A 26,438-nucleotide genomic window follows, 5' to 3' on the forward strand; every position below is an offset into this window, starting at 1 on the left:
TTGTCCCAATTTGCATATTATCTGTCCTAAATAGGATTTGAAAATAGAATTGGTATGTCCCAAATCGTAGTATGTTGAAAAAGATATTCAAAAGATTCTCTGATGGTCTACTATTTTAGGTAGAAATTTGAAGTGCAAAATGATGCACACTCTAACGCTAATATTACCCACAACTCACTACGAGTAGGCAGACTTAAGTGTCACTCCACTGCATTAATAAAATGAAATAACTGATGCGTCACTAAATTAATAAATATGAGCACAGAGTTAACATTACTTATGAAACAATGAATGAATAAAGACTTAAATGGAAAGAAGAGCTGTATTTTGATTTGTGTGACCGTTAATGGCCATAATGTTGTCTAAGCAACAAAGGCCACTTCCGTTTCCTGCTAGTCCTAGTCCCAGTTTGTGCATATTGTTTTGCTACACTAAAATGTAAATACTTTTCCCTAACAAAATTAGCACATACTTTTAGTACATAGTATATGGTGGTGAATTGGGACGCTGCAACAGTCAACGTTCTTTCAAGCCATCACACGCCGACTTTGACTGTTCCAATATGGCGGAAGACGTACGCACAGCGGCCTATAAAAAAACAGCCACTTATGTGTCTGCATATTAACATGTGCCTGATTGCTTGTAAGGGAATCTTTTCTAAAAGTATACAAAATAAAGATTTGTTACGTAATATTAAAAAAATATGAGAAGTGAGTTAGGGTTATAAAGTTTAAAAAGAAAGTTCTGTCATACTTTACTCACCCTCAGTTTGTTCCAAACCTGTATAAATATCTTCCGATGAACACAGAGATAGACATTTTGAAAAATGTCAGTAACAGATCTCATCCCCCAATTACTGCCAGGGTAGGGAAAAGAAATACTATGGGAGTCAATGAGCAATGAGATCTGTTTGGTTAATGACATGCTTCCAAATATCTTTCTTTGTGTTCATCAGAACAGAGACATTTATACAGGTTTGGAGGGTGAGTAAGTGATGACAGAATTTTCAATTTTGTGTTAACAGTCCCTTTAAAAGGTTAGACTTATTGGCTGAGGCGGACAGCGCGTCACATGGCTCCACCCCTAGGCGCTTCTTCTCCTCAGTTGTCTGGGCAACCGCAAACGACGCTTCGTAGCTATAGCGTAATATTGAAGGGCTATAACAATTGTTTGTTTTATAAATCATACATATGCTGCTAGAACAACACGGGGTCCTGACACGAAAGTGCGGAATAAAGGAGGTTTCAGGTAAAACATGTTTTAAACAGTCGTTATTTATGACGTTATTAAAGCGACAGGCCTCCGCGTGGATTAGCTAACGGCGCTAGCAGCAGATTTACTGCAATTAAAAACCCAAAACAGAAACACAATGACTTTACAATCATGTTTATGTTATTACGATTATTACACATATGATTATAACGGGTACGGAAATGTATGTTAGATGTATACAACTTCACTAGAGATGCAAACCGTTAACTTTGAGCAGCCACGGTTATCACGGAATTACCATGATGTTTTGCATATGTCAGCATGGAAATACCACGTTTGTTGATGCTGCCATGACAATACTATCATGCTTTTCTTAGGGTTAAATAAAAAAAAACATGTCATGGTTATATAGTCAGTTATCACAGTTCACATAGTTTCTTCATTCTCATCTTCTGCCACCTATAACAGCAAAACGAAACCACCTAGAATTTTTTAACAGCTCTCCACCAGTTATATTAAAGATCAATCAATTTCGTAGATGATTGGAATGTGCTGTACGATTTGTGTTGAAGTCACACTGTTGTAGGATGTATAATCAGATATGACATTTATGACAGATTTTTTATTATAGATTTGTAGGTGATGGCTGTGTACTTTGATCATCGTATCGAGGCCCCTGACAGCAGTGGGGAGGCAGTTCTCATCGCATGGCACTCTAGTCTCTGTGTGCTGGCCGTGGGCTCTGTAAACGCCTCCACCGGAGGTAGTGTGGATCTGTACCTGCAACAGGTGACAAGACATTTCTATTCACTTCTGTTTGTTTCTCTTCACTTCTCGCTGGTTTTTAGGGCTGTGTGATATTGCGTCAGGTTATATGCTAAATAATGTGATATGCATTGTGTTAAATTATCTATTTATAGTGTAGAAAATATATAACCAACTTGTATGGTTATTTACTTGGAACTGTGTGTATTACACATATGTGTGATTTCTATGTGTTTGTGTTTAGGGTGAGCATGTGAAGTTGTGTCATTTGGAACGTGGTTTCAGCCCCTCGCTGCTTCAGTGGCACCCCACTAAACCCTTGCTGGTGGTGGGCTGGGAGACGGGCGAGACGTTGCTCCTCTCACACCCGTCTGGTGAACAAACACCCCTGCCAGCAAACACACACGCCTCCTGCATCACACTACTGGAGTGGAGCAGTAATGGCAGCAGGCTGGTCACGGGAGATCAGGTCTCACACATGCAAACATTTTAGCCACAACTTTACTTGCTGTCTCAAATACATTTCATTACGCCATATAGTATAGGCTTATGTGAATAGTTAACGTGTGTGTGTGTAGGCGGGTGTGATGGCAGTATGGAGGGTGGACGCTCGAGGTAAACTGCAGGGATCTCCTCTATTAAAACACGACTACGGCAAACCACTGACATGCTGCATGTTCAGACCTGCCCCACCTGCAGAGTAAGTCTTAAATTATATTGAAATAAATATTGCCACTAAAAAAATTATGAAATGTATGTTTTATTAATATGCTTTTCTAAATAAATTATCTGGCAACCTCAGACTTGTAAAGTGCATTGTGTAAATGCAGGGATGTGGCGATGTTGGCACGAGCAGCTGTCAGCGGAGATGAAACCGCCCTGGACATGTTCAACTGGAAAAAGACCAATAAAGGAGGCGGTTTCATGCTTGGTTCACAGGAAGGCCTGTCGTTTTACATCAGCACAGCGGATGGTAAGAAAGGTGTAAGGAGGCATTCATACTCACCTTATTTTGGTTTGCTCAAACCTTGTGTGTGTTTTAGGGAATGTGTTCAGCGTGGATGATCAAGCGCGGAGTGCCGCGCTGCTGTCTATGGAGAGTGCGGTACAGAAGATGTGGTATTCTAAAAGGAGAGCCGTGCTCGCTGTGGTAACGGACTCACTGCTGCTGTCTCAGTTCAGTGTCGGGCCGGAGGGATTCACTCAGGAGATCAGTAAGGTAACAACCAATCGGACAAGACAGTGATTCGGTATCAGCCAATTAAACATCAGCTAACAGAAAACCATTGTGTGTGTGTGCAGGTGAAGCTCAGTGGTAGAGGTGGGCAGCACACAGACATTGTGTGGACAGAAGACGGTTTATTGATCACAGCATCCGGGGAACAGCACATCAGGTCAGGCTAAGATAGAAATTTTCTCAACAGATGCACCAAAGTCACTGTGTGTTAACATGTGTGTTTGTAGACTCTGGGATGTGGAGTTAGATGATCACTACGCTCTGTCTTTGGATGAGTCTCTGGGCTTTGAGAAGGGAGAACTGCTCAACTGTGTGTCTTTTTGCGCGTTTAAAAGTAAGAGCTTTGTATAGATCTGGTGTTTACATATACTTAGACGTGAATCACAAAACCTATACTTGCTCAACACAAAGCTAGATTTTACTCAGACTGTTTTTTCGTCACCCTAGTAGATGTCCTGACAGAAAACAGCCACAGAAGTTCTGCCCCTTGAGGGCATTGCTCTTTGCATCATACATTTAATTCCGACATTGAAATTCTGTGTATCTTGAAGTGTTTGCATGTGTTTTACACCTTCAACATTATTTGTTGCATATTAAAGACAGATCCCACAACAGGGAAAGTTCTTTCAGTTAACAAAAGAATGGCCTGCAGTAACATAAAAAAGCACTTTGTCAACATTTTACGTCATTGTTAAACGTTTTTATAATTTAATGAGAGTTTCATATTCATTTCATTGGAGGCGCACAGTTGGATAATTCTTTTTTAATGCTTGAATCAGATCTGTAAGAATAATATTATGCTTTACTCGAGTCTGGACAAGTCTTTTAATTTGGAAAAACAACATTAGACTTGTCTATTTGTTCAAACTGATCAGTTTTAGCTGTCTGTGTTTTTGTGTGCAGACGCTCTGGCAGCAGGTACCAGCAGGGGTCGTGTGGCTCTGTGGCACATGGTGACGGTGAATGATCAGAAAGGAGACACAAAAACACACTGGAAACTCCAAACACCCGCAGAAGTTGAAGGAAACATCTCACAGCTGCAGGTACATCACTGTGGCCTCTACTGGGTTATTGCTTTAATTTAGTGGCATCAATAGCAATATATTAAACATGTCCAACAAATAATCTAGTTTATTAACGTAAAAGTTTGTGTAATTTCTCTCTTTCTCTCAGTGGGGTTCGAGCTCTCATCTGTTGGCGGTGCGCAGCAGCAGTTGTGTGTTGATTCTCTCCGAGCATGTGATGTGTTCTCACTACAGTCAGCAGGTGGCAGCGGTGCAGCTCGCACCAGCACAGCTTAGCCTGGCCAACTTCAACACCAACACACACATCACCTTTCACACAGACACACACATCAGAGCTGTGCAGGTTACCAGGGTAAGACACAGTTTTCAATCACGCAACTGCATGACTTTTCACTGTATATCATAAAGGTACGATCTGTAACTTTTTTTGCATTAAAATATCTAAAAACCACTAGGCCAGTGTTACATATTATGTTCATTTGAGAAGGCCTATGAGTACACAAAACAGCTTAATGCACAGAAATGAATTTGTATCGTTAATATAGATTAAAGTCACAAAACAAGACAGTACAGATAAACATAAGTAGCTTTAAATGAAACAAGCGCATTCTATTACAATGGGATTTAATCTGTGGGTGAAGTTGCTTTACCCTGCTGTGACGTAGTTTCCGATTCATGGGAAAAAGACTTGTTCTTTACTGTTAGCAGCTGGTTCTGGCCACAAAGACATTTGTACTAGACAGAGACGCTGATGTTGTATGTGTTTTATTAGGTGAGAAAATGTTTAGATTCCTTTACTGACAGAAAATGTATGAGTGTTGTATCGATCAACAAGGTTAGTCTTATTGTTTATATGTCTTTTTCTTAATTTAGCATGATTGATTAATAGTGGTGGAGTTGAAGAGGACAGTTCCCATTATTCCATGCTCCTTCACAGTGTCGTCAAGCTACCTGTTGTTGTTGTATTGAACATATCTGTTTTGAATGTGCGCGCTCTAGCGGTGGATTTTACAAACTGCTCCTTTAAATAAAATAGCAGTACTCTATTCGAACACTTGTTTTATAGATCCCACACACTTATAAACGGTAGGTTTCATAGACGAGGCTTAACTTAAATCAGGACTATGCCTTAATTCAATTAGGATGTATAATTGGCTTTTATTAAAACGCCTTTGATAGAAACGTTACTGGTGTTCATCTTTAGATAAAACAATATTAATGACATATTTTAAGATATGTTAGGGCAATTTATTTTCAATTTATTTTCAGACAGTTAAAACTTTCAATTAAGTCTGGGACTAGACTTAAAGGGATGGTTCACCCAAAAATGAAAATTCTATCATCATTTACTCACCCTTACACAAACCTGTAATTTCATACCAGTATAAATCTCTTTGTTCTGATTAGGGTTGAAATCAGTTCTACTTTGGGATCAGAAAGGAAAGGTTAGGAATCTGATCGGAAACAAAAGGAATAGAAATCGAATACTTGAGATTAAAATAAGAATTCCTCTCATCAATTCCTGTGTGCATATTTTTTTTTAAAGTACAAGCGTTGCATGATCTGCTGTATAAACAGCGTTGATCTCAATAAACGCCCTCATGAAAATTAACAATATTTGTACTATTGTAAGCATAGTTTAACTATAAAATTTGCAATAAAAAGCACAAGAGCCACAAATTAACCATAGTTTCATTATAGTTACTACAGTTTTACCATGGTGTAGTTCAGCTATCGTATTACAAATTGTAATAAATCAGAAAAAACATGGTCCAATGTGTATATGTACACAAAACAGTGCTCATAAATATATTTACATATTTTGGAATCAAATCAATAAGCAGCCTTAATGACCATACAGGTTGATATCTAAATGTTTTTCTTCAACTGTGGAATCGAAACTAGAAATCGAAGAATCAACATCGTTAATCGGAATTGGAATTGGAATCGGAATCGGAATCGATAAAATTCAAATGATTTCCAACCCTAGTTCTGATGAACACAGAGAAAGATATTTGGAAGAATGTTAGCAATTTTCAGTTCTGAAAAAAGGGAAATGAACATGCGTTATGGATCCATGCGTAAAGGACACTGTTTTGAGAGACGATAAACTTTGTTGAATTTCTGTCAATAAAGGTGCACAAACCTGATACAATAATACCCAATGAATAAAGAAGGGATCCCTTTTCACAAAACAGAAAATAGTTACTTTATTTTCATGTGGCCATTTGTGAGGAATGTATACCGTTATGGATATGACAATCCTAGCACTTACCTGACTATGAAAAATCATGCACTAAAATAAAACAAAAGTTTTAAAAACCTGACGAGAGACCTCACATGGATATTTAAACCACCAAATGTTGATATCTGTAATTATAGTAAAAACCTTTGGTCAAAGCTATAATTTTTTGTGGTAAATTTGACATTTTCATGGAATTTTCCTTATGTTTATTATGCTTTGTCTTTTATAATCTGTGTTTGTAGGATATGGTCACCGTGTGGAACGGGAAATATATCACTGTGTATGAGTCATCAGGTCAAACTCTCCACAGCACAGGTAAACACATGACATCTGTAGATTTATACTGTATGACTCAATCTAAAATCTGTTGCGTTTCTCATCAGGTAGTTTCCAGTGTGATTCTCCTGCTCTCGCTGTACATGAGGAGAACATTTATACTATAGAACCTAACCGTGTCCAGATCCGGACACCACAGGTACACATGCACGCACACACATGCACGCGCACGCACACACACACACACGATTGTACGATCAAATCACATCACATCACACAACCAATTTTGAATGCACTTTTGAAACTCTTCATATGAGTGTTTGTGTGCGCACACACAGGGTACTGTGAAGCAGTTGCTGGTGTTCTCTGAAGCAGAGGGAAATCCCACACTGCTGAGTGTGTGTGGATCTTACCTGGCTGTCGGGACAGACACGTCACATGTCAGAGTGTTTGACCTCACACGCAGGTGAACACACAATTCAAATCAAACGATCATATTTCTTCGCACCTGTTTTGCACATGTGTGTATAAAGTAGTTTTGTATGTTAAATGTTTGTTTGCACAGAGAAGCCAAACCTGTGAGCATCACTAAAAACCTGGCTGAGCTCATTCCTGATGTAGGCGCCCTGAGATCTGTCAAATGCAATGCTAGCGGCAGTCAGATGAGCGTCCTCATTACACAGGTACACAGCGGTCATATTGCATGAGCTGGATCACGTTTAACAACATTGCACGTTTGAAAGAAGAGTTTTCTGTTCTCTCATGGAAAGATTTTGTTGATGTGTTGTAGGTTAATGGACGGCCAGACAACAAAGTGTATTTCTATGATATCGAGCTGGACACCCTGTCTTATTTTGACTTCTTCACTGGGCGACCAGCGAGCAGTCTCACACAGTTAGAGGACAGTCAGAGGTACCATGTGTCTTTAGCACCTCTGAATATACATGTTTCCTCTTCCTGTTAATACTTGAAAGGACGCAGTTGGCGTAGAATGCAAATGAATGTGTGCTGTGCTGTCATGTGTCCGACAGAACGCGATGTGAGGGAGAGTTATCCACACGCTGTCCTATATCTCAATTCTGGGACGAGAATGAGCCACGGCTGTTCGTGTGTGCAACAGTTCCTGTAAAGTTTGACCTCAACAGCAGCAGCCAATCACAAGCGGAGAAGGTAAATCAAAGCATCTGTGGTTTGATTGTTTGGTAGGTTGTTCAAGTGTGTTTGTGTTAAATCTGTTTGTGTGTCTTGGCAGGAAGACGTGTTAGTGGTGACGTTCTTTGTGACACAGGAACACGGTCTCCTCCTGCAGGATTCACAGCCTAAACCAGGCACACTCCTGTCTCTGCTCGCTCTTGATACACCCTATTATTATTATATCTGCAAGGTACAAACACGAACATGGCTCATCTGTGTTTTCTTGTGTACCGCTGTCGCTTTTCACCGCTTTATGCCTTTTCATTTCTTTTATCTCTTGACTCTTGTTATTGTGGTTTATCTGCTAAGATCTTATTTCGGAGGGGAGGAGTTTTTCTTCCTGATGTAAGTAACCCTCCACCTGCCCCACGCTCATCTCCTATCACATGATTATTGTTTTATGACATCATCATATGTGATTTGTGTGCTGTGTACGGATGCTTCATTCGTCCAAATATGTCAAAGTTATTTAAAAAGAGTATTTGCATTTCCAACAGCACCCCTAGGGGTGTGGGAGGGAAATTCAAGGAGTTTGTAAGATTCTGGTTAAAAAAGAAATGCCAATTTTTTAAATGAAGTGATTTTAAATGATACGTTATTAGATACGCCGGATTTAAAAGTTGTATCTTTTCATCAGTTAACTTATTGTAAATGTAAAATGTAAAGTTGTTCGAAAGGTCTAATGACACTTTTAAAATAATCTTTGTGTCAAGTTTTTAAACCAGTTTTGTTGTAAATAAACACTGTAAAACCTGTGATTGTCATTATGTATCAGATTAGGTGATGTGATGTGTGTTTTTGATGCTGTCTGTGAATCTTATTAAATGTTTCTTTGCGTTCTCTCAGCTGGGTGAGAGTGGAGAACAGGGTGAGGTGGTCTCTACGCCCTCCCAGGTGTCCTCCACACCTCAGATGGTGGTGCGACGAGCCCTCCGAGATTTTGTTGGGTTGGAGGGCTGCGAGAAACCCACCAGAGATGCCATGCTGAACTTTAGCTTCTACCTCACCATTGGAGACATGGACGAAGCATTCAAAGCCATCAAACTCATCAAGAGGTACACATATGTTTGTTATATCATTGACTAGTTTTTTAGATAAATAAAATCACTTTAATACTAATTATGGCCCTTACAAGTTTTTGCCCAGTTTTTCAACCACTGATCGTACCGTCTTAATCCGAGGTCACTTTGAAGGGACTTAACTTGGAGTTTAATTGTAAGTGAATTGACAAGTTTGAAACATCTCTGTCAGAGGAAATAATAGTCAGATCATTCAAATCCTTTAAAAGTAAAGTCTATTATGTGTCTTTTAGTTTGTGGGATATTATGGGTTGTAGGAGAGTATATCGTTGGCAGCCATAGAGAGTGTTTGGGTGACTGAGTGAGTGAAACATCCTTAGGTCTACATCTGTATAGGATGTACAAGATGGCACACACTCACTACATTAGTGAATGTGAAGTGTGTTTGTGTGCCAGTGCATTTACAGTCAATAGGTGAACAAGTTGCCTAAAGGATCTCTACAATGATACCAACAATAGATTTGTTAATGGAAAGCTTGATGCCTCGAGCTACATTTCCCAGTCTTATTTCCAGAGAGGATACACATGCACACACACACACACACATGCACACACACACTCGCACTCTGTTTGAAATGAAATATACAGAAATGGCTTTGGGAAGGGTGTGTGCGAGTTTGGTGTTTATAGTGGGAATTGTAATTGTACTTTGCGTGCTTTAAGGTTTTTGATGTTTATATGAAGATGTGTGTGTATGAATGTAACAGAAGAGACACAGATTTCCATGACTGCAGAGGGGTGTGTGTACTGTACATTCCTCAGGTATTGTTCGAGTTCATTTTAGGAACAGATGAAACGCAGAAGAGAGGAAAAGACTTGAGCTGAGTGATCTATTGATGCCTATCTTTACCACAGAACTCTGCTGGGTCACACCGGGGTTTCTGTGGGGCCTGTCAAGCATGACCTTTAAAGGAATCATTCAGACTTAAGCCCTTTTCACACAGAGATCCTGGAAAATACATGGAAAATGTGTCGAGGAATTTGTTCCGGATTTGTTTGATTTTGTTTATTCACACTGCCAGTGAAATTCTGGAATATTCTGGATCAAATAGGTTTGATCACGGTGAAAGATATTTCCTTGCGGTATTTTTAGGTGGCTAAATAGTGCTCTTTGTTATTATTACTGCCTTCCTTTATTTAGTGCCAAATAGGCCTAAATAATCTCTCTTTTTTTGGTTATTATTCTGTAGTATATATTATTGCCTTTTGCAAATGACAAAGACGTTAATTTTACAACAATCTTTTTTATTTACAGTTGTGTTCAAAATTATTCAACCCCCACTGAAATTGATTGTTTTGGTCGGTTTGACATTGATTATGATCATTCAGTCATCCTGCTTACAATTAAATCAAAGAGGCACGCGTAGGTCACATAAAATGTCATATGAAAACAAAAAACAAATTGTTGAAGTAAGTATTTTGAAATAAGCAACATTTTGAAGTAAGCTACATAGCCTATCTGCGATACAAAAGGCACGGTATAATGATTTTCCAGTAATATGATGATCAAAAATGTGAGTTTAAAAATAAGTTTATCGTTTTTTAAAACAAAGTTTGAGAAAAGTTTTTTAGCATTTAGATTGTGTAACCATTTTGAAATAAACTCACGTATATCGAATGAAAAGTCTGTTAATAAAGCATATTGCACATAAAAAACATAAATAATCACTTAGGTTGGTATTAGTCATCATGTTATATCGTTTACAATGTTTTTGTTGAGAAAAATAGGCACATAACTGTCGAGTGAAAGTTTGGAGTTAAGGCCATTGCCCATTGAGTCCGAAATTTAAGATAAATACGACCTCACATTGTGTCAATCACATCTACACACTGCCTCTGATATTTTCGTCTGTCATAAAAAAATTCAGGATGGGTCCGATTTTTTTGCTATTTCGCATCTGTAGCAAGCATTTTAAGAGGCATTTTGACAATTCAGAGACACCATACAAATAAGTTCCAAATACGAAAAAACGCATACAAAAAATTATGACTGTATGTGCAAAGACCTTTAGTCTGACAACAGTGTCTGCACAGAAACACATGGGCTTCTCCGCAGCGCAGCACGAGCATTGCAGGTGCACACAGCCATGTTTTAAAGGTTAGAAACAGTCAAGTTTATTGAAACGCTGTGTATTTTCGTGTTAATAGTTTTCATAAAAGTAATTTAAAGTTTAAATTGCGTTTAGAAGCAGACAACGCTACTCTCGTATCCAACCTTAAGTTTGGTAATTAGGACTCATTCCACCATGTCATGATTTAGATAAAGACAAATAGTTGGCCTATTTTTAAGTTTTCGATTTACTAACGGACAAAAATTACTCACTTAACTATATTTGTTTTCACAGCCAAATTATTTACAATTTATTATAGATGCGTGTCATCACTACATGGCTTTTACGGCATTGTTTCTTCCTTTTTTTCACACAGGGTGCTTTCTGGGACTGATCCCGGGCCATAACTAGGTCCTCTTTTCGGAATCACTTTTCGGATCAATCCGGGGTGCGTTTTCGTTCAGGTAGAAGGCACTCTGGCAATTTTATGGCAATTTTATAGGATAAGCGGTGTGTGTGAATAGGGTTTAAGGGTCTCTTGTTGTTCCAAACACGTTTAACTATCTTATGCGAAGAAGAAGAGATGAAGCAAATAAGATGAAGCAAAAGTATTTGCATCAATTGATAGCATAAATTTCCAATAATATTGGTTTGTTATGGTATGTGGTTAATCCAAGTGCAAGGAAGTAAATAAGATTGAAAGGGATAGTTCAGTCAAAAAAACTTTCATTGTTTTTAAAAAAACATGGTAAGACATCCTTCTGGTTGTCTTTTGTGTTCAGCAGAAGAAAGAAAGATACAACATGAGAGTGAGTAATGCACACGATTTATGTACCGAATTCCGTCTTGTCTTATCACCTTAAAGTGTCAGTGCAGGAATGAGAGGGTCACGGAATGTGTGTGTCTGTGTCGGTCTCCCTTCATTTCCCTCCATTCAGAGCGTCCTTGACTCTGCTGGGATCTCACACACGCACGTATACACACGTCATGGCTTTATGTCTTTATTACATTAATATTATTATTATATCAGCCCTGCTTGGAGTGAAATGTGATTTTAATAACATACTTAATATAGCTCTGTATTATAAATTTATATATATGGGTACCACAGGCATAGGTTAGCAAATTCTGTGTCTAGAAATTAACTTACATAGTTCAAACATTGATAAAAAGCATCAGGAAGACATGATCGATCTGAAATTGAACATAGTTTTAAATTACGGGTCAGGGTTGACAGGTCACAGATTATAATGTTGAATTGTAAAAACTTCAGGTGAGCAAACAGCCCAAAAATATCACAGATTTTGGTACCAGATGTTAAAGCCAGCACAGAATCTATGCAATTCTATGCTTTTCACAAAATCTCCATTTTCTTGTATATCTGTAATTAAACATTTGGGCTAAAATGTTTGGATGACCATATTACCTCTCGAAACATGTACAGTTATTGCATTGTGATATTTTTATGTTTGCAGATTTTGAAACATTGTTTCAGTATTTGCAAAGCGTGGTTTTATTGTATTATAATATTTATAGTACACGATAAAATGAGAATGAATGAGAATATGAATTACAAAAATAGTTTGAAATAGTTAAAAATTCGCTTTATAGTCATGAATGCCACGATGCAAAAATCCCTAAAGGCTTCACTTTCATGTCATTTTTTAAGAGTTTTTTCTTTCTTTGTTTGTTTTGTAGGGAAGGTTAAGGTGTTTTATCCCATTTAAAGGACGTTTACACAACAACAGTTTTTAAAGCTAAACACAGAACTATCTTTGTGTTTTGCCATTCATTTACGCAATGTTTTCATCTCTGTCTAAAATTTCATTTGTGAAAATGGTGATTTAATGCAGTAGTTTGCTGCTGTGTAGAAGAATACATACGTGCTTATATTTTTAATCATTTATTGTTATATTTAATGTATAATAAAAAAGCGTATGTGTGCAGCCTGGTAGTGTTTCTTTACAAAGTGACATTGCCAACTACTAGCCTGGCATCCAAAATACAGCCTTTTTATTCTTTTTCATCTAGTAAACTGGGATCATTTTGACAATGTTGTCTTGTATGCAAAAGCTTTAAAAAAGAAAAATGTTCTGTTTTTAGTTTTTTGTTGTTGTGTAAAGGCACCTTCAATCTTTTTCGGAGATTTCCCCCGAATTTTATTGTGGAAACTTTTCGATTCTGAAGGATTTTATTCAATTCAGTAAGAAATCTGTGACTCGACATTCCATGCCACGTGTAGACACCTTTTGAAATCTGTTTTGCTTTTCCATTTTGTAGAACTATAATCGATACATGTGCATACAGATGTGCTTTTCCTTTTTATGAATATAAACTGTCAAGATCCAGCTTGATCTCTGTCATCCCACTTCAAGAGTTTCAGAAGTATTCCATTCGGTCCAAAAACATTATCCGTTACATTTCCCAGTTACCATCACTGCTCTTGTCCTAAAGTGTTAAGTTCCAGGAGGTTCACATAAAAATTAAGAATTCTCGTGATTTTGCCCGTATGTCTCCATATGTCTCAAGCGCATGTCAGCAAGGCGACTCTACATAGTCATTGTCTAGTCGTGGCCTGAAGGGTGTGGTCAAGGATCGGCTGATGACAATGATGGGCGGTGACAGACAGTCGTCACGGCGATGCAGAATATTCCAAATTAGCATGGCAGCCGCTAGCGTGGCGAACAAGCATGCAGCGATATTTATATAGCAGGAGTATGAGAGGTGAGTGTAGGGACCAATCCTGTAGAACGTCACAAGACCTATTACCAGCACGAAACCTGCGAAGATAGAGGGAGAGAGAGATTTAATGACAAACAGGTAAATTCTGACACATTTAAAGGGATAGTTTACCCAAAAATGGAAGTCAATGGGGTTCAGTGTTGTTTGGTTATTAACGTTCTTCAAAATATCTTCTTTTGTGTTCTGAAAATGACAGAAACTCATTTTGCAATGACATGGGGATGAGTAAATGATTACATTTTTTTTTTCTGAACTTGACATGACGTGACTATCCGTAAAAACTGCTCTCGGGAAAATGACAGGAATCTTACAGTTTAACCATGTAGAAAAGAAGTCCAGCTGTCCAAACTTCACATCTCCAATAACATTTTTATGTAGAATAATAACATAATTGCATTTTATAAAAAGCTGAGCCTCACATTTCGGTTTTAACCTCTGTTTTAAGTGCATTACTGTAAATGCAAGCTCATCGTAAGTGCATTAAGTGTTTTACTTCTTTTTTATTTCTGACAGACTGAAAGGAAGGACATGTTGAAAGGATTTTCTTTGCTAACAGACACCAGATTCTGATGCTGAACTTGAACCCGAAACATTCCTTTTATTAACAAATGGAAATGGCGCGAACCCTCTTTCTTTTGGACAGATTTGGGTTGGTTTTGGCCGTTGTGAGTTGTGCGTCTCTCTCTTCCTGTAAGAGCACATGTTATTAATAGCTGCCCCTGTAGATTCCCAGAAATCCAGAACTCAGAGGATGTGAGATGAATCAGTGCTGGAGACTTACAGAACTCCGATCATATTGCGTTTGAGTGTGTGAGAAGAGCGAACGGGGTTTTTATTCTGTTTTTGGCTCAGTGTCATCCCTCTTCCTTCCTTTTCTTCTCTATCCTTCCATTCTTCCTTCCTTCCCTCCATTTCATTCAGTTTAATCTCAGCATTCTTACAAAGCCATACAATTGAACTGGAACATGGTGTACAATAACAGTCTATACTAGTTTTATTTTGGGAACAGATGCTTTGCCCTGTGTGAGTTTTTTTCTTTTAGACTTTACATATTGGTCTCTCTATCTCTCTGTTTATTTATCTGGATTGTATTTCTGTAAAATAATTTAGTAGTTGCTCTACATGTCCTGACACAAGATGACATTAATGCAGTGGTTCTCAACAGGAGGGGCCTCAGGATGACTAATAATTTAAAAGCTCTCTTGTGAATATAGAAAAAATTTGTGTTTTCAGTCCAATATTTGGTTATTACTGAATATGGTTTTCCTCAATCGTGCATTTAGGCTGCATGATATTGAAAAAGAAATGATAAAAAATGCAATAAACAATAATTGTTTAAAGCTTTACGTTTGTAAAATCAATTTTGGTCATGCCATTTTTCATGCTCCAGTCCTAAAAGTTTGACTTTACTTATTTAAGTGTACTGAGTTACACCAAACTATGCATTTGAATATACTGTGCAGCCCTACCGTGCATCTTATTTTCATGTCCACATTATAACGTGATGATATTTTGCTTGGATATTATAAAGACTATTTTAAATTTCTCTGTGAATCATGCACAGAAAGACCAGGAATTTTTTTTGAAGCTGAAATCCTGAGGCTTTCTAGTTCACTTCCCTCAGGAGCAGAGCACCGGGTCACAGGATGCTCAAGGGGTTTGCACACTGTTCATGGTGACATCGTTTGAAAGTCCAATCGTTTGACTAGTTTGAATTTTGATGTTTGTATGAAGAGTCGACGTGTCTTCTGCGTCTGTTTGGGCTTCCTCATTTACTTGAGGGAAGCAGTTTGTGTGTGTTTATAATTTATATCGGCATAGAGACGACATAATTGTTATCACTCAATCAGACATCTCCGTCTGTCCCCTGAGGCTGTGTAAACACACGAGGACAGTTAATCAGCACACTTGTTTCGTCCGCCCATAATACACATACACACCTGGACGAACATGCGTCCCAAGAGCTGATAAAGCGTTTGTCATCTCATAGGTCCACTCTTCTTCTGTCTTCTTTGGTTCTTAAATATTGTTAATTCCCAATCTAAAATTCTGACCCCCCGCTCTGTGCTGTCACACACCCCTGTCTTTCCTCTGCTGCTCTGGGTTTGCATAACAGGTAGTTACAGACGCTTCCTCGTCCTGAGCAGGGATATCCTGGCGCCTGACTGTCGCTCTCTGGAGCTGCGCGCCTGCCGCTGGTGCTCCGGACCCCGTAGGACTAAATATAACTATTGTCACTTAAAACACACGCATGCACAAACACGGAGTTCACATAGACTGTTACCCAGGTTGCTAGGTTGTTGGTTGCGAGGTGCTCACCCCCATGAGATTAAATTTAGAACAAATGGAAACTTGCTTAAGTGTCATTTGTTTCTCAGATATTTCTCCTGTCTCAGTCATTAGATGATGTCAACAATATCTCAAACCGTGCTCAGATTTGTCAAGTCTCCAATCAAAAGTCAATATTATTGAGGATCTCAATATGAACTCAAACATTTCTCATTAAATCTGGACACATGCAAGTGCACGCTCAGTAAAACTCTTTTTTGTGTGTTAGACGAACAACAAGTTTTGAGAGACGTGCAAGCGTATGTCTCTGATGGGACTTGATTTAATTGGTCAGTGGGACGGCGGCCAGGGCTCTTGTTGTTTCCTGTTGAATTGTGTGTGTAGTCTCACTGTGATCGTTGTGTTGATGTTTATTCTGTTATGGATCCTCAAAGCTCCATCTTTCCTTTCCCCAAATGCCGAACAACAAACCCGAGACAATAGAGGCAGTATCTCCGCTGACAGGTTTGTTAGATATTGAAGAATTAAAGGAACAGTTCAGCCAAGAATTGAAATGCAGTGGTTATCTTTTACTTCCCCTTATGTTGTTCTAAACTCTTGAGTGTGTTTCTTTTTATTGAACACAAAGGAGACATTTACAGGATTTGTTTTGTTTATGAAAGTGAATGGGGGGTGAGATTTTTGGAAGAACCTTTTTAAAATTGTTTGAATGATGTAAAACACTCGATAGTGTACACTCACTGGCTAACTGGAACAGGGCAGCGATGGCCTCCTCCCACCACTGAGAATCCTGGGTAATGTGGCTTATCTCCAGTAACCCAAACAGGAAGATCAGCTGACCCACTGTCAGAGCCACCGTGGCCATCAGGTTACACGCCCGCATCATGTCAAACTGAACTGAAATTTCAAGAACAGCAATATAAGTGGTTTGACATCGGCTAGGTTTCTTAAAGGGACAGTTCACCCAAAAATGACAATTCTTTCCTTTATTCACCCTCAGGTCAACCTGTATGACCTTCTTTCTTCTGCAGAACACAAAAGAAGATGTTTCAAAGAAAATATTGATCATTGAATGAACATAAAATTTGAAATATTTTCTTTTGTGTTCCACCGATTCAAGAGTCAGATATAGGTGTGTGTGTGGCAGGTTAAGGATCTGAATCACTGTAAGATCCAGCTGCAGCTTTGCCATGTGGGTGTAACTTCCTAAAACCCACTATTCTTCACCGTGTCCATCCGTTTCCTATTTCTAAATCAGGATAAGATTGACAAACGTGCACGGCTGCATGTCACAAATCTGCACTCAGTTTTTCTTTCAGAGATAGTAAACATGTTTGTAATATTTACCAGGTGTCTAAGTTTTACCCACTATAAAATATTAAAAGATTTCAGATTCAAGAGACCATGATGCAAAAACAGATTTCTTATGAAGTCCGTATGAGATTTGGCAGGTTCAGGAATGTCAGTGATATCACCACGTACACAAACATCAGCAACATAAATGTTTGCAATCGATCTGTTGTGTTCGTTGTACTTCTGTGGTACTAAAAGGATCTTTTAATGCTGTCAGTTTGTTTCCAGAAGGTGTGAGAAACATTTTAACACGTTGTCATCTGTTTAGCATTAGGGTGGATCTGATGTGTTTTAAAATTACGTGGCAGCCACAGATATGGAGGTAGATTGAAAACATTTTTCATTTTTAAAACACAAAATCAACTTAAAATTTTGGCACAACTTACTGTAGTATGGAAACATGAATATTCATAAACATAAATTGATTCTAGACTGTCGGAAAACATTTCTGTACTAGACTTGTAAGAATGGAAGGAGTTAGTCATCTGCATTAATTGAAATCTATGGCGCAGTTAAAGTTCTGTTTTTTGTCAGTAAACTCACGTTTGACAGTGCTGTGGGACTCCTGGTACCCCGCCGTGTCTGATCCCCATTTCAGCCACTTGCAGGCCACCAGCCCGTGAGCATGCGTATCATCCTGCGGACACATTCTCCAGAGTCCGACGCTCCGTCTGTGTCCATCCTTCAGAACTTGAAGCACCCAGCTGGAGCTGAACGTAGCCACGTTATTGAGAACCAGAGAAAGCAGCGCCACCGCTGCAGCCACCACCACCAACCTGCGCACGGCCATACGCCCCCCTTAACTCGCTGCGCCCGTCTCCCCCTCGCCCGAAACGCACACTCGCACCGTGAGAAGTTAGCTAGAGGACATCACCGCTCATTCTCGTGCTTTGATGGGGTTTCGGGGCGACGGGTGTCTTTAGCCCTCCTCCTCTGAATCCGGGGCCACAGCTGCTCGTAAGACTGGACCGTAGACCTCCAAGGCCATCACATAAACACACACAATATCTATCGAATGGTCGCTCTTCTGAGTTTATCCCTTTTTTTTTTTTTTTTTGAAGTCCAGCACATCCGCGCCTACTTTTTTCTCCTCTTCTCCCTGCTGGGAACGCTGAAGAATGCTGAAGGATCTGCGTGATGTGTTCTCTGCTTCTTCTTTTTTCTTCTCTCTCTCTCTCTCTCTCTCTCTCTCTCTCTCGATCACTGGCTCAATTTGAAGTGCTATCTCGGATTACTTGACTCGTCCTAACTAGTGTGAACATTTGTACCTCTCCATGAAAAGCCCAGAAGAACTGTGATGGGACGGCAGGGAGTACATGAGAAGAAACTCTCTCTGTCTTTTTCTCTCTCTCTGACAAACATGTTACTCCACAGCTACAGGATGTGTTTCCTGGAAGGAAAACAGTCAGAACAGAGTACAACACCCGTCCTCTCTCTCTTTTACTCGGTGTGTTGGCTATCAATGGAGCGAGAGATGAGCTGACCGTTGAAAGAGGGACGCGGGTCATGTCTAGGGAGCAGAATATCAGAGATTTGAGGATTTGGGACCACATAACAATCCCCCAGAACCCTCAGCAACCCAGAAGATGTAAAACTTGAATTCACACAATGTGCTTGCATTCTGTGCTTTGCTTTTTCTTCAGTTCTGGCCTCCTAAAGATTGAAGGAATTTCCGGTTGTTTAACTCTTATAAACTGCCCACATCTGTATTCAGTAAAGCTGAACGGAGTGAAAAGGGCGAGAGAATGGGGGGATTTTGGTAAAATTAAGACCAGATGGGAGAGAATAAAAAAGGAGGTAGGGCATGAAGGGTCGAGTGAGTGGGAGAGAGAGAATGTGGGAGAAAGTCTTGGATGTCTTTGAATCATTCCACACATAGCTGAAGTGATTATTTTCTGATGTACAGACTGCAGCTGCACGTTTAAACAGAACATCGACTGTTTGTTTTGAAGTCAATTGTTTAGGATCCTGCTTTTTTAATTGTCCGTTCATTCTGAAGTTTGATACATTCTGAATGTATGGTTGACACACCGTCTTTGAACGTTTAGGATAACAGGTCTTATGCTTAGTATTTTTCAACTTCTTAAGTTAAACTTGAATGGTAAATGCCATTGTGTCGTATTAAAAAATATAAAAACAAAAAGAGGATTTTTCAATGCTCAAAGTCATTTTTCTTATCTGATGGAGTTCTCTATTGTCTTTCATTTAAGTATCAACGTAGTCTCCGATGTTGCTCTCAAAATGGCTTAAAACAGAAACAAAAAGTTCATAATTGACATTGCAGACAATAAACGGAAACATTTGTTTAAACAAATGAAGAGCATGGAGGTGTAGAGTGAATGTACTGTAGAGATAATCAAATCTGGAATTGATGAAATCTGATGAGAAATGTTCATATTGAGATCTTCAATAATATTGACTTTTCATTGCACACTTGACAAGTCTGAGCTCTGTTTGGGACAAAAAATGTTTTGTATAATTTAAAGTTTTGAAATTATATTAACAAACACACAAAAGGTAACCAAAATAAAACAAAAATAACAAAATATATATGAACTATATATAATAATAACAATAAATTAAATGAAACAAAAAAAAAACACTGGACAGCCTCAATTAAAAATAATTTGATAATATCAACCTAGAAGGCAATATTTAGTATTGTTTATAAATAAATAAAAATTCTCCTATAAGGCAATATTTAGAATTGTTTATAAATAAATAAATAAAATTTTTTATAAATTAAAATAAGTAAGGAAAAGGATAGGACAAGTATACCAAATATATCACAGTTAAATTCCCAAAAGACTCAAGAAAGGACCTCATGTGACTCCAAACCTCTTTGAGAGCATATCTCACAAAGACTTAACTGTTCCATGGTCAATATAGAGCATCTCATACAACCATCTTTGAAAACAAGGGGCTTGTGGGGATTTCCAGTTGAGGAGTATCACTTTTTTGGTAGCAATCATAGCGCCTGCTGATGAGTATTAGGGAGATTATCCATAACTGCAGAATATCCCAAAATAGCTTGGCAGTGGTCGGGCTGAATGTTTATTCCATAAGCCTTTGAAAATAACAAAACAATGTTAGACCAGAAATCATACAGAGTAGGATCAAACCAAAATAAATGTGCTAGTGTCCCCTCTGTGTTTGGGACATTGTTGAGATCTTTAATGAAACTCTAATGACACAGACATTTGTGATATTTCTGACTTTTTCTCATGAGAGGCAAATGAGATTTCCGCAAAAGTTTCTAATTTCTTAATCTCACTGATGTCTAGGAAATGATGGAGATATTAACTTGAGGGTGAACACCTTGCAACCACCTTACAATTTCTTTCTCCGGAGAAATATCTGAGAAGCAGAAGACAAGCTATTTGCTCTCAATGTAATCTCATAGATGTCTAGATGAAATAACTGAGATATTAAAGAGAAATCAGCTGTCATTTCGCTTTCTTTGGAGATTTTTTTGTTCTACATTTAGAAAGTAGTTAGACACTTTTTGATAACAGTTAGCAGCTCTTTTTTCATGTTCCACTGGATTTGTTATTTTGTTAGCTAATATTACAAGTTAAAATGTTTGATGTGTCTTTGATATTGAAGAAATGTTTTGTTTATATGTTGGCGTCTCCAGCGAGGCTGTGTGGGAGAACATGGCACGGATGTGTGTGAAGAGTCGTCGGCTGGACGTGGCACGCGTGTGTCTGGGGAACATGGGGAATGCTCGGGCCGCTCGAGCTCTCAGAGACGCGGAGAAAGAGCCAGAGGTGGATGCACAGGTGGCAGTGCTAGCTACACAACTTGGCATGCTGGTGAGACGCCAACATACAAACTCACAGTGCTTTCTCAAAAGAACTTCTTTACTTTTTAGTTCCTCTTATTGTGTGTTATTTGTCAGTCCACATTACACTAAGGACAGCAAAAAAGGTAATACAAACTGTATTCTGCATTGATTCCATCCAATGTTCATGTATAAAATCCAGCCCCACATCAGTTTCTATATGTATCCATACAATCTGTATTTGTGTTTACTTGTAAATACCTTTCAATCTAGGATGTCACATAACGGATGTTACCGAACAATGTTTTACATTGTGTTTAAAGTACACAAGTGCAAACACAAGTTATCTAAATAAACCCAGCACGTATGGAGCCGTCTGATTCACTCACTGACAATAAAAGAACTAACATTCAGATTTATCACATCATCTCTCTCTTTCCCGCGGCAGGAGGATGCAGAACGCTTGTATAAGTCATGTGGCAGGTTTGATTTGCTGAATAAGTTCTATCAAGCAGCCGGCCAATGGCAGCAGGCGATCGAAACGGCGGAGACGCACGACCGCATTCACCTCCGCACAACTTACTACAGCTATGCAAAACACCTGGAAGCCACCGGAGACAAGAGTCTCTCACTACAGTAGTAAGTGCACAAAAAAAATCAGGATTTTTGATCAAAGAAATGTGGTTAAAATCTAAATTGTGGTCTGTTTATTCTCTCATTTGCAGTTATGAGAAGTCCGACACACACCGATTCGAAGTTCCAAGGATGTTAATGGATGATAATGTTTCGTTGGAGGTCTACATCAATAAAATGAAAGACAAGTGAGTTTGAATGCATCGACTGATTCATGTTTAAAGCCCCTGCTCTCTGATTGGCTGATATTCTCACACTTGTTTTGTCTGGTTTGTGATTGGTCAGGGATTTGTATAAGTGGTGGGGACATTATCTGGAGAGCCAATCAGACATGGAGGCAGCGTTGCATTACTACGACCTCGCTCAGGACTATCTGTCTCAAGTGCGCGTTCACTGTTATCTAGGGAACATTCAAAAGGTAAATTAATATTTTTAGTATTTTAACTAGAAATGAAGTATGATCCTATTTGATGTTTTGCTGTACATTTGACAGGCGAGTGTTATAGCCAATGAGACTGGCAATAGAGCAGCATCCTATCATGTTGCACGGCAGTATGAAGGACAGGACGAAATCAGCCAATCGGTGCACTTTTACACACGAGCGCAGGCCTATAACAATGCCATCCGACTGTGTAAAGAGAACAACTTGGATGAGCAGCTCATGAATCTGGCGTTGCTCAGTAATCCAGAGGATATGATGGACACGGCAATGTACTATGAAGAGAAATCAACACACATGGACAGAGCCGTTATGCTTTATCATAAGGTATAAAACACGCATGTATGTGCACACACAGTTAAAAGTACGAACATTCTCTTATGCAGAGGTTAGAGGTTCTGCATTTGATACATGCAGTGATAAACTTTACCACCAGGGGGAGCTGACAGCTTATTTTAAGGATTTTCCCCCCTCTGTCCAGCCAACAGTTTTGTTGACTGATTTTCTTGCAGTGACATGATTGTCAAAGTGTAGAAGTAGAAAATAAACAGTGAAAAACAAGAGAGAAAGAGATAAAAAATAATTTAATGGAAAAACATAAAATTGTGTGTCTTGGTTCCCAGGGGAGTTGTTTTATTTTTTAAATGGAGTTTTATTTACATTTTGAATTTAAAACATATTTTTGCTTTTGTTTAATTGTCAGGTTATTTTTTGCCATTTTATTTATAGATTTTTCTATTTAATTGACATAATTTTGCTTTTAAAGCTCAATTTTAGTTCCTTAACTTATTTCACTTTATTCTTAAATCATATTTTGATTTTAAGTTTTTCCAAATTATATTTAAGCCCAAATTTTATTTTATTTAAATGAACAGAAATGTTTGAATAGCTTTAGTTTACTATAGTAACCCTGCCATCCACATACATTGAAAGCGCTGTAGGTTGATTTGGTTATAAGCATCAGTCAATTAAATGTAAACGTCTCTCTGACATCTGTCTTGTATATTTAGGCAGGTCATGTGTCGAAGGCTTTGGAACTGGCTTTTGCCACAGAGCAGTTTGGAGCTTTACAGCTGATCGCAGAGGATCTGAATGATAAAAGTGATCCTGCTTTACTCACACGCTGCTCTGATTTCTTCATTAAACACGCTCAGTACCAGAAAGCTGTGGAATTACTGGTGACCGCCAAAAAGGTGAAGAAAGACATAATCCACACTGAAAAACACACACAATCATTTAATATAAGATTTAGTAGAGTTAGTAAAAATGTTGTGTTGTGCATTTGTGTTTGTAGTACAATGAGGCGCTCCAGTTGTGTCTGGACCAGAGTTTGACCATCACAGACGATCTGGCTGAAAGTCTGACTGTGCCGCGTGACTCCGCCTATCTGTCAGAGTCTGGACGCAAGGAATTGTTGGAGAAGATCGCCGACTGTTGTATGCGACAGGGCAACTACCATCTAGCAACGAAGAAATACACACAGGCTGGAAACAAAATCAAGGTTTGACACATAAAACGCTAGTTCTAGAATCAGATACTGGAATAGATGAAAAAAGAGTATATACACCAAGAGGCGAAACGCTGGTCTTTTAAGGAACAAGCCACTAGGTGGCACTTCCGCAGCACGGGCCAATTTTGGGGTTAAATGTCAGCTGGACAATAGCAGACATACAGAATAGCGCAATAAAAAACAAAATCAAAAATTAAGTTATCACTAAATTGTATGTACGTTTTAATCCCATGGAACACACTACAAACATGATGACATTATAATTTTTTTTAATGGATTTAATGGTAATACTTCATAATAAATCCAATTGGAATAATACCAAAAACACACTATGAATGGGAATTTTGTAATACTTTTAGTGGAAAAAGCTAATGGTTCATAATGGTAACCATTAGAATTTCTGTGATGTTTTTTTTTAGCAAGGATCCATTTCTTCTGAAAAAACAATAGAAACACAATGGTTTCCATTAAAATAGCCTAGCATTATGAATCATTAGCTTTTTTCATTAAAATGTGGGTACTTGACAGATTAATATGCAAATTTGTCCTATGGTGTTACAGCAAAAATTTAAGAACAATGAAGAAAAACCTCTCCTATACTGTTTCATATCATAAACATAGAAACAAAATATTAATAATATAAAAGAATGTAATATTAACATTTTAATTAAAAAAATTTGCTACGTCACACGATTTTTTCGTCAACTACCCCATTTATTGTTCAACATTGACAATTTTTCTGATTCATGTCCTTAATTTGTTGGTATTGATAAAATGTTCAAATGCCTAAACTTGATAACTCAAGTTGAAACTTGAGTGCAAAGGTTTAGTCATCATGTATTGCCATCAGTCATGTTGGATTTCAGCTTAATTTTTTTTAAAGCAGCTGATATTGCCATCGCGACAGCAAAAATATATTGGACTGCCGAGTAGCTTTCATCCCAAAATGGCGCAAGTGTGGCAATGGAACGTTCTATTGAGTTTCGCGTCTTGGTGTCTACCTTTGGATGAAATCTCCAGCTTTTCATGTTATCAAAATTTATTCCAATTATTACGGTGTCTTTGCAGTGTATATCACTAACACCAATTGTCACCCATAGCTTTTCTTCTTTCTTGTTTGTCTTTGACAGGCGATGCGAGCGCTGTTGAAATCCGGTGACACAGAGAAAATCATATTTTTTGCAGGTGTTTCAAGACAGAAGGAAATATACATCATGGCGGCAAACTACCTGCAGTCTCTGGACTGGAGGAATGATGCTGAGATCATGAAGAACATTATTGGCTTCTACTCCAAAGGACGTGCCCTCGACCTGCTCGCCGGCTTCTACGAGGCCTGTTCAGAGGTACTTGGAGAGTGTGTCCAAATTCACCAATAATTTCACACAATATAGAATTTCCATATCTCCAGCGTTCCATGTGATCCTAATGGAAATACAACAATGACTTCACCATGGTTTGTGTGAATACACAGGTTGAAATCGATGATTATCAGAATTATGAGAAGGCGTACGGAGCTCTGACCGAAGCTTGTAAGTGTTTGTCAAAAACAAAGGGTCGCAGTGGAGATGAGACTGACACCAGGATTCTTGTACTGACACACAGACTCGACCTTATCAAGAGATTCATTCAATCACAGAGGTACTTGTGAAACCGTTGTGTGTCTCTTCACTTTCCCCACCTTTTATCAAATTCTGTCAACACCTGTGTTTATGTTTGCGCACGTGTGTAGAATGCATAAGGAGGATCCAGGGGAAGCAGTGCGTATATGCGAGTCTCTGCTGGAAGAGAAAGATCTGGACCCTGCAGTGCGTGTGGGTGACGTGTATGCCTTCTTAGTGGAACACTACTGCCAACATGGCAACTTCCAACAGGTGTGTTCATGCCGTGAACAAGAAGCATGTCAGACTACACATTACTTCCTGTGAAATGGGTTGTGAATAACGTTTCATGTTGAACTTCAATTTCCATCAAAACTCTTAATATTGTGTTTTGGTATGTGTATCAGGCGTGGAGTAAACTAGAGGATCTCCGATCAGCACGTCCCAATATAAATCTCAGTTTATATGTGAGTCAAAGCAGCCTGCAAGCGCTACAGGACGCCGCTGGAATCCGTCTGCCCTACGGAGACACCACAAATAAACATGCTGGTGAAGATGACGAAGAGGTGGAGGAAGATGAGAACATCAATCACTGAGAAACAGATAAAATAGCGCTTTCCACTAATGGCCTATAAAAACTGCCTGCTTCACAGTTTGCTCACCCACTTTTGTAAAGAGTGCCATATTCACTAAGGGACTGCCAGATTTTTGGAGAAGCAGTGTAGTGGGACAGTTGTGTGACTGGTGAAGCTACTTTGCCTTAAGTAGAGTAGCTTGTGTGTGAATGCACAAATTGCACTTATTATGTTTGCAATGTGTGTGCAGCCAGGGACCGTGATTTTTGACAGTTTGTACAATTATTTAATAACCAGACCTGTTCTGCTATATTTGTATCATTTACTTTGTATGCATTTTAATAAAATTTTCTACATGTTCTCACCTGTCGATGACGAACTGTCCACTCAAGAGGAAACCTTGTGTCACAATTGTCGGATGTCGCCGATTT

The 26,438-nt window shown here is 38.7% G+C and overlaps 2 protein-coding genes across 5 annotated transcripts; one reads left to right on the forward strand and one right to left on the reverse strand.

Moving 5' to 3' along the window:
* The first annotated feature begins 1,115 nt into the window (after window positions 1-1,115).
* On the forward strand, window positions 1,116-26,368 carry ift140 (intraflagellar transport 140 homolog (Chlamydomonas)). Of its 4 annotated transcripts, none has more exons than XM_056737688.1 (30): window positions 1,116-1,248; window positions 1,844-2,001; window positions 2,222-2,446; window positions 2,556-2,677; window positions 2,808-2,950; window positions 3,021-3,196; window positions 3,280-3,371; window positions 3,442-3,548; window positions 4,118-4,257; window positions 4,388-4,591; window positions 6,727-6,799; window positions 6,868-6,959; window positions 7,099-7,226; window positions 7,326-7,443; window positions 7,551-7,672; window positions 7,792-7,930; window positions 8,013-8,144; window positions 8,264-8,299; window positions 8,801-9,009; window positions 21,106-21,283; window positions 21,701-21,891; window positions 21,978-22,073; window positions 22,171-22,303; window positions 22,379-22,651; window positions 23,335-23,517; window positions 23,619-23,825; window positions 24,965-25,177; window positions 25,306-25,472; window positions 25,564-25,705; window positions 25,840-26,368. In XM_056737688.1, the coding sequence occupies exons 2-30, from the start codon at window positions 1,855-1,857 to the stop codon at window positions 26,026-26,028; spliced, it is 4,377 nt and encodes a 1,458-aa protein (XP_056593666.1). In that variant the 5' UTR covers window positions 1,116-1,248; window positions 1,844-1,854; the 3' UTR covers window positions 26,029-26,368. The 4 variants fall into 4 exon arrangements, 3 of the variants coding, with proteins under 3 accessions (XP_056593666.1, XP_056593669.1, XP_056593667.1); XM_056737689.1 differs by lacking the exon at window positions 1,116-1,248 and adding an exon at window positions 1,339-1,425; XM_056737691.1 differs by lacking the exon at window positions 8,264-8,299.
* Window positions 12,073-20,067, reverse strand: tmem204 (transmembrane protein 204). The gene is made up of 3 exons (XM_056737697.1): window positions 18,012-20,067; window positions 16,857-17,012; window positions 12,073-13,864 (listed from the first exon to the last, which is right to left on the reverse strand). The coding sequence occupies exons 1-3, from the start codon at window positions 18,256-18,258 to the stop codon at window positions 13,620-13,622; spliced, it is 648 nt and encodes a 215-aa protein (XP_056593675.1). The 5' UTR covers window positions 18,259-20,067; the 3' UTR covers window positions 12,073-13,619.
* Window positions 26,369-26,438: the final 70 nt, after the last annotated feature.

The sequence above is a fragment of the Triplophysa dalaica genome, chromosome 23 (assembly GCF_015846415.1).
Source record: "Triplophysa dalaica isolate WHDGS20190420 chromosome 23, ASM1584641v1, whole genome shotgun sequence".
NCBI lineage: Eukaryota > Metazoa > Chordata > Actinopteri > Cypriniformes > Nemacheilidae > Triplophysa > Triplophysa dalaica.

Excerpts from the sequence above, each read along its gene's own strand:
- tmem204 (XM_056737697.1), bottom strand. The coding sequence starts at position 18,258 with ATGGCCGTGCGCAGGTTGGTGGTGGTGGCTGCAGCGGTGGCGCTGCTT. Across the intron at positions 17,013-18,011 it reads GTCCCACAGCACTGTCAAAC|TTCAGTTTGACATGATGCGG; the intron begins GTGAGTTTACTG and ends TTGAAATTTCAG. Across the intron at positions 13,865-16,856 it reads TGCCCTGTTCCAGTTAGCCA|GTTTCGTGCTGGTAATAGGT; the intron begins GTGAGTGTACAC and ends CTATCTTCGCAG.
- ift140 (XM_056737688.1), top strand. The coding sequence starts at position 1,855 with ATGGCTGTGTACTTTGATCATCGTATCGAGGCCCCTGACAGCAGTGGG. Across the intron at positions 8,300-8,800 it reads GAGGAGTTTTTCTTCCTGAT|CTGGGTGAGAGTGGAGAACA; the intron begins GTAAGTAACCCT and ends GCGTTCTCTCAG. Across the intron at positions 21,892-21,977 it reads AAGAGTCTCTCACTACAGTA|TTATGAGAAGTCCGACACAC; the intron begins GTAAGTGCACAA and ends TCTCATTTGCAG.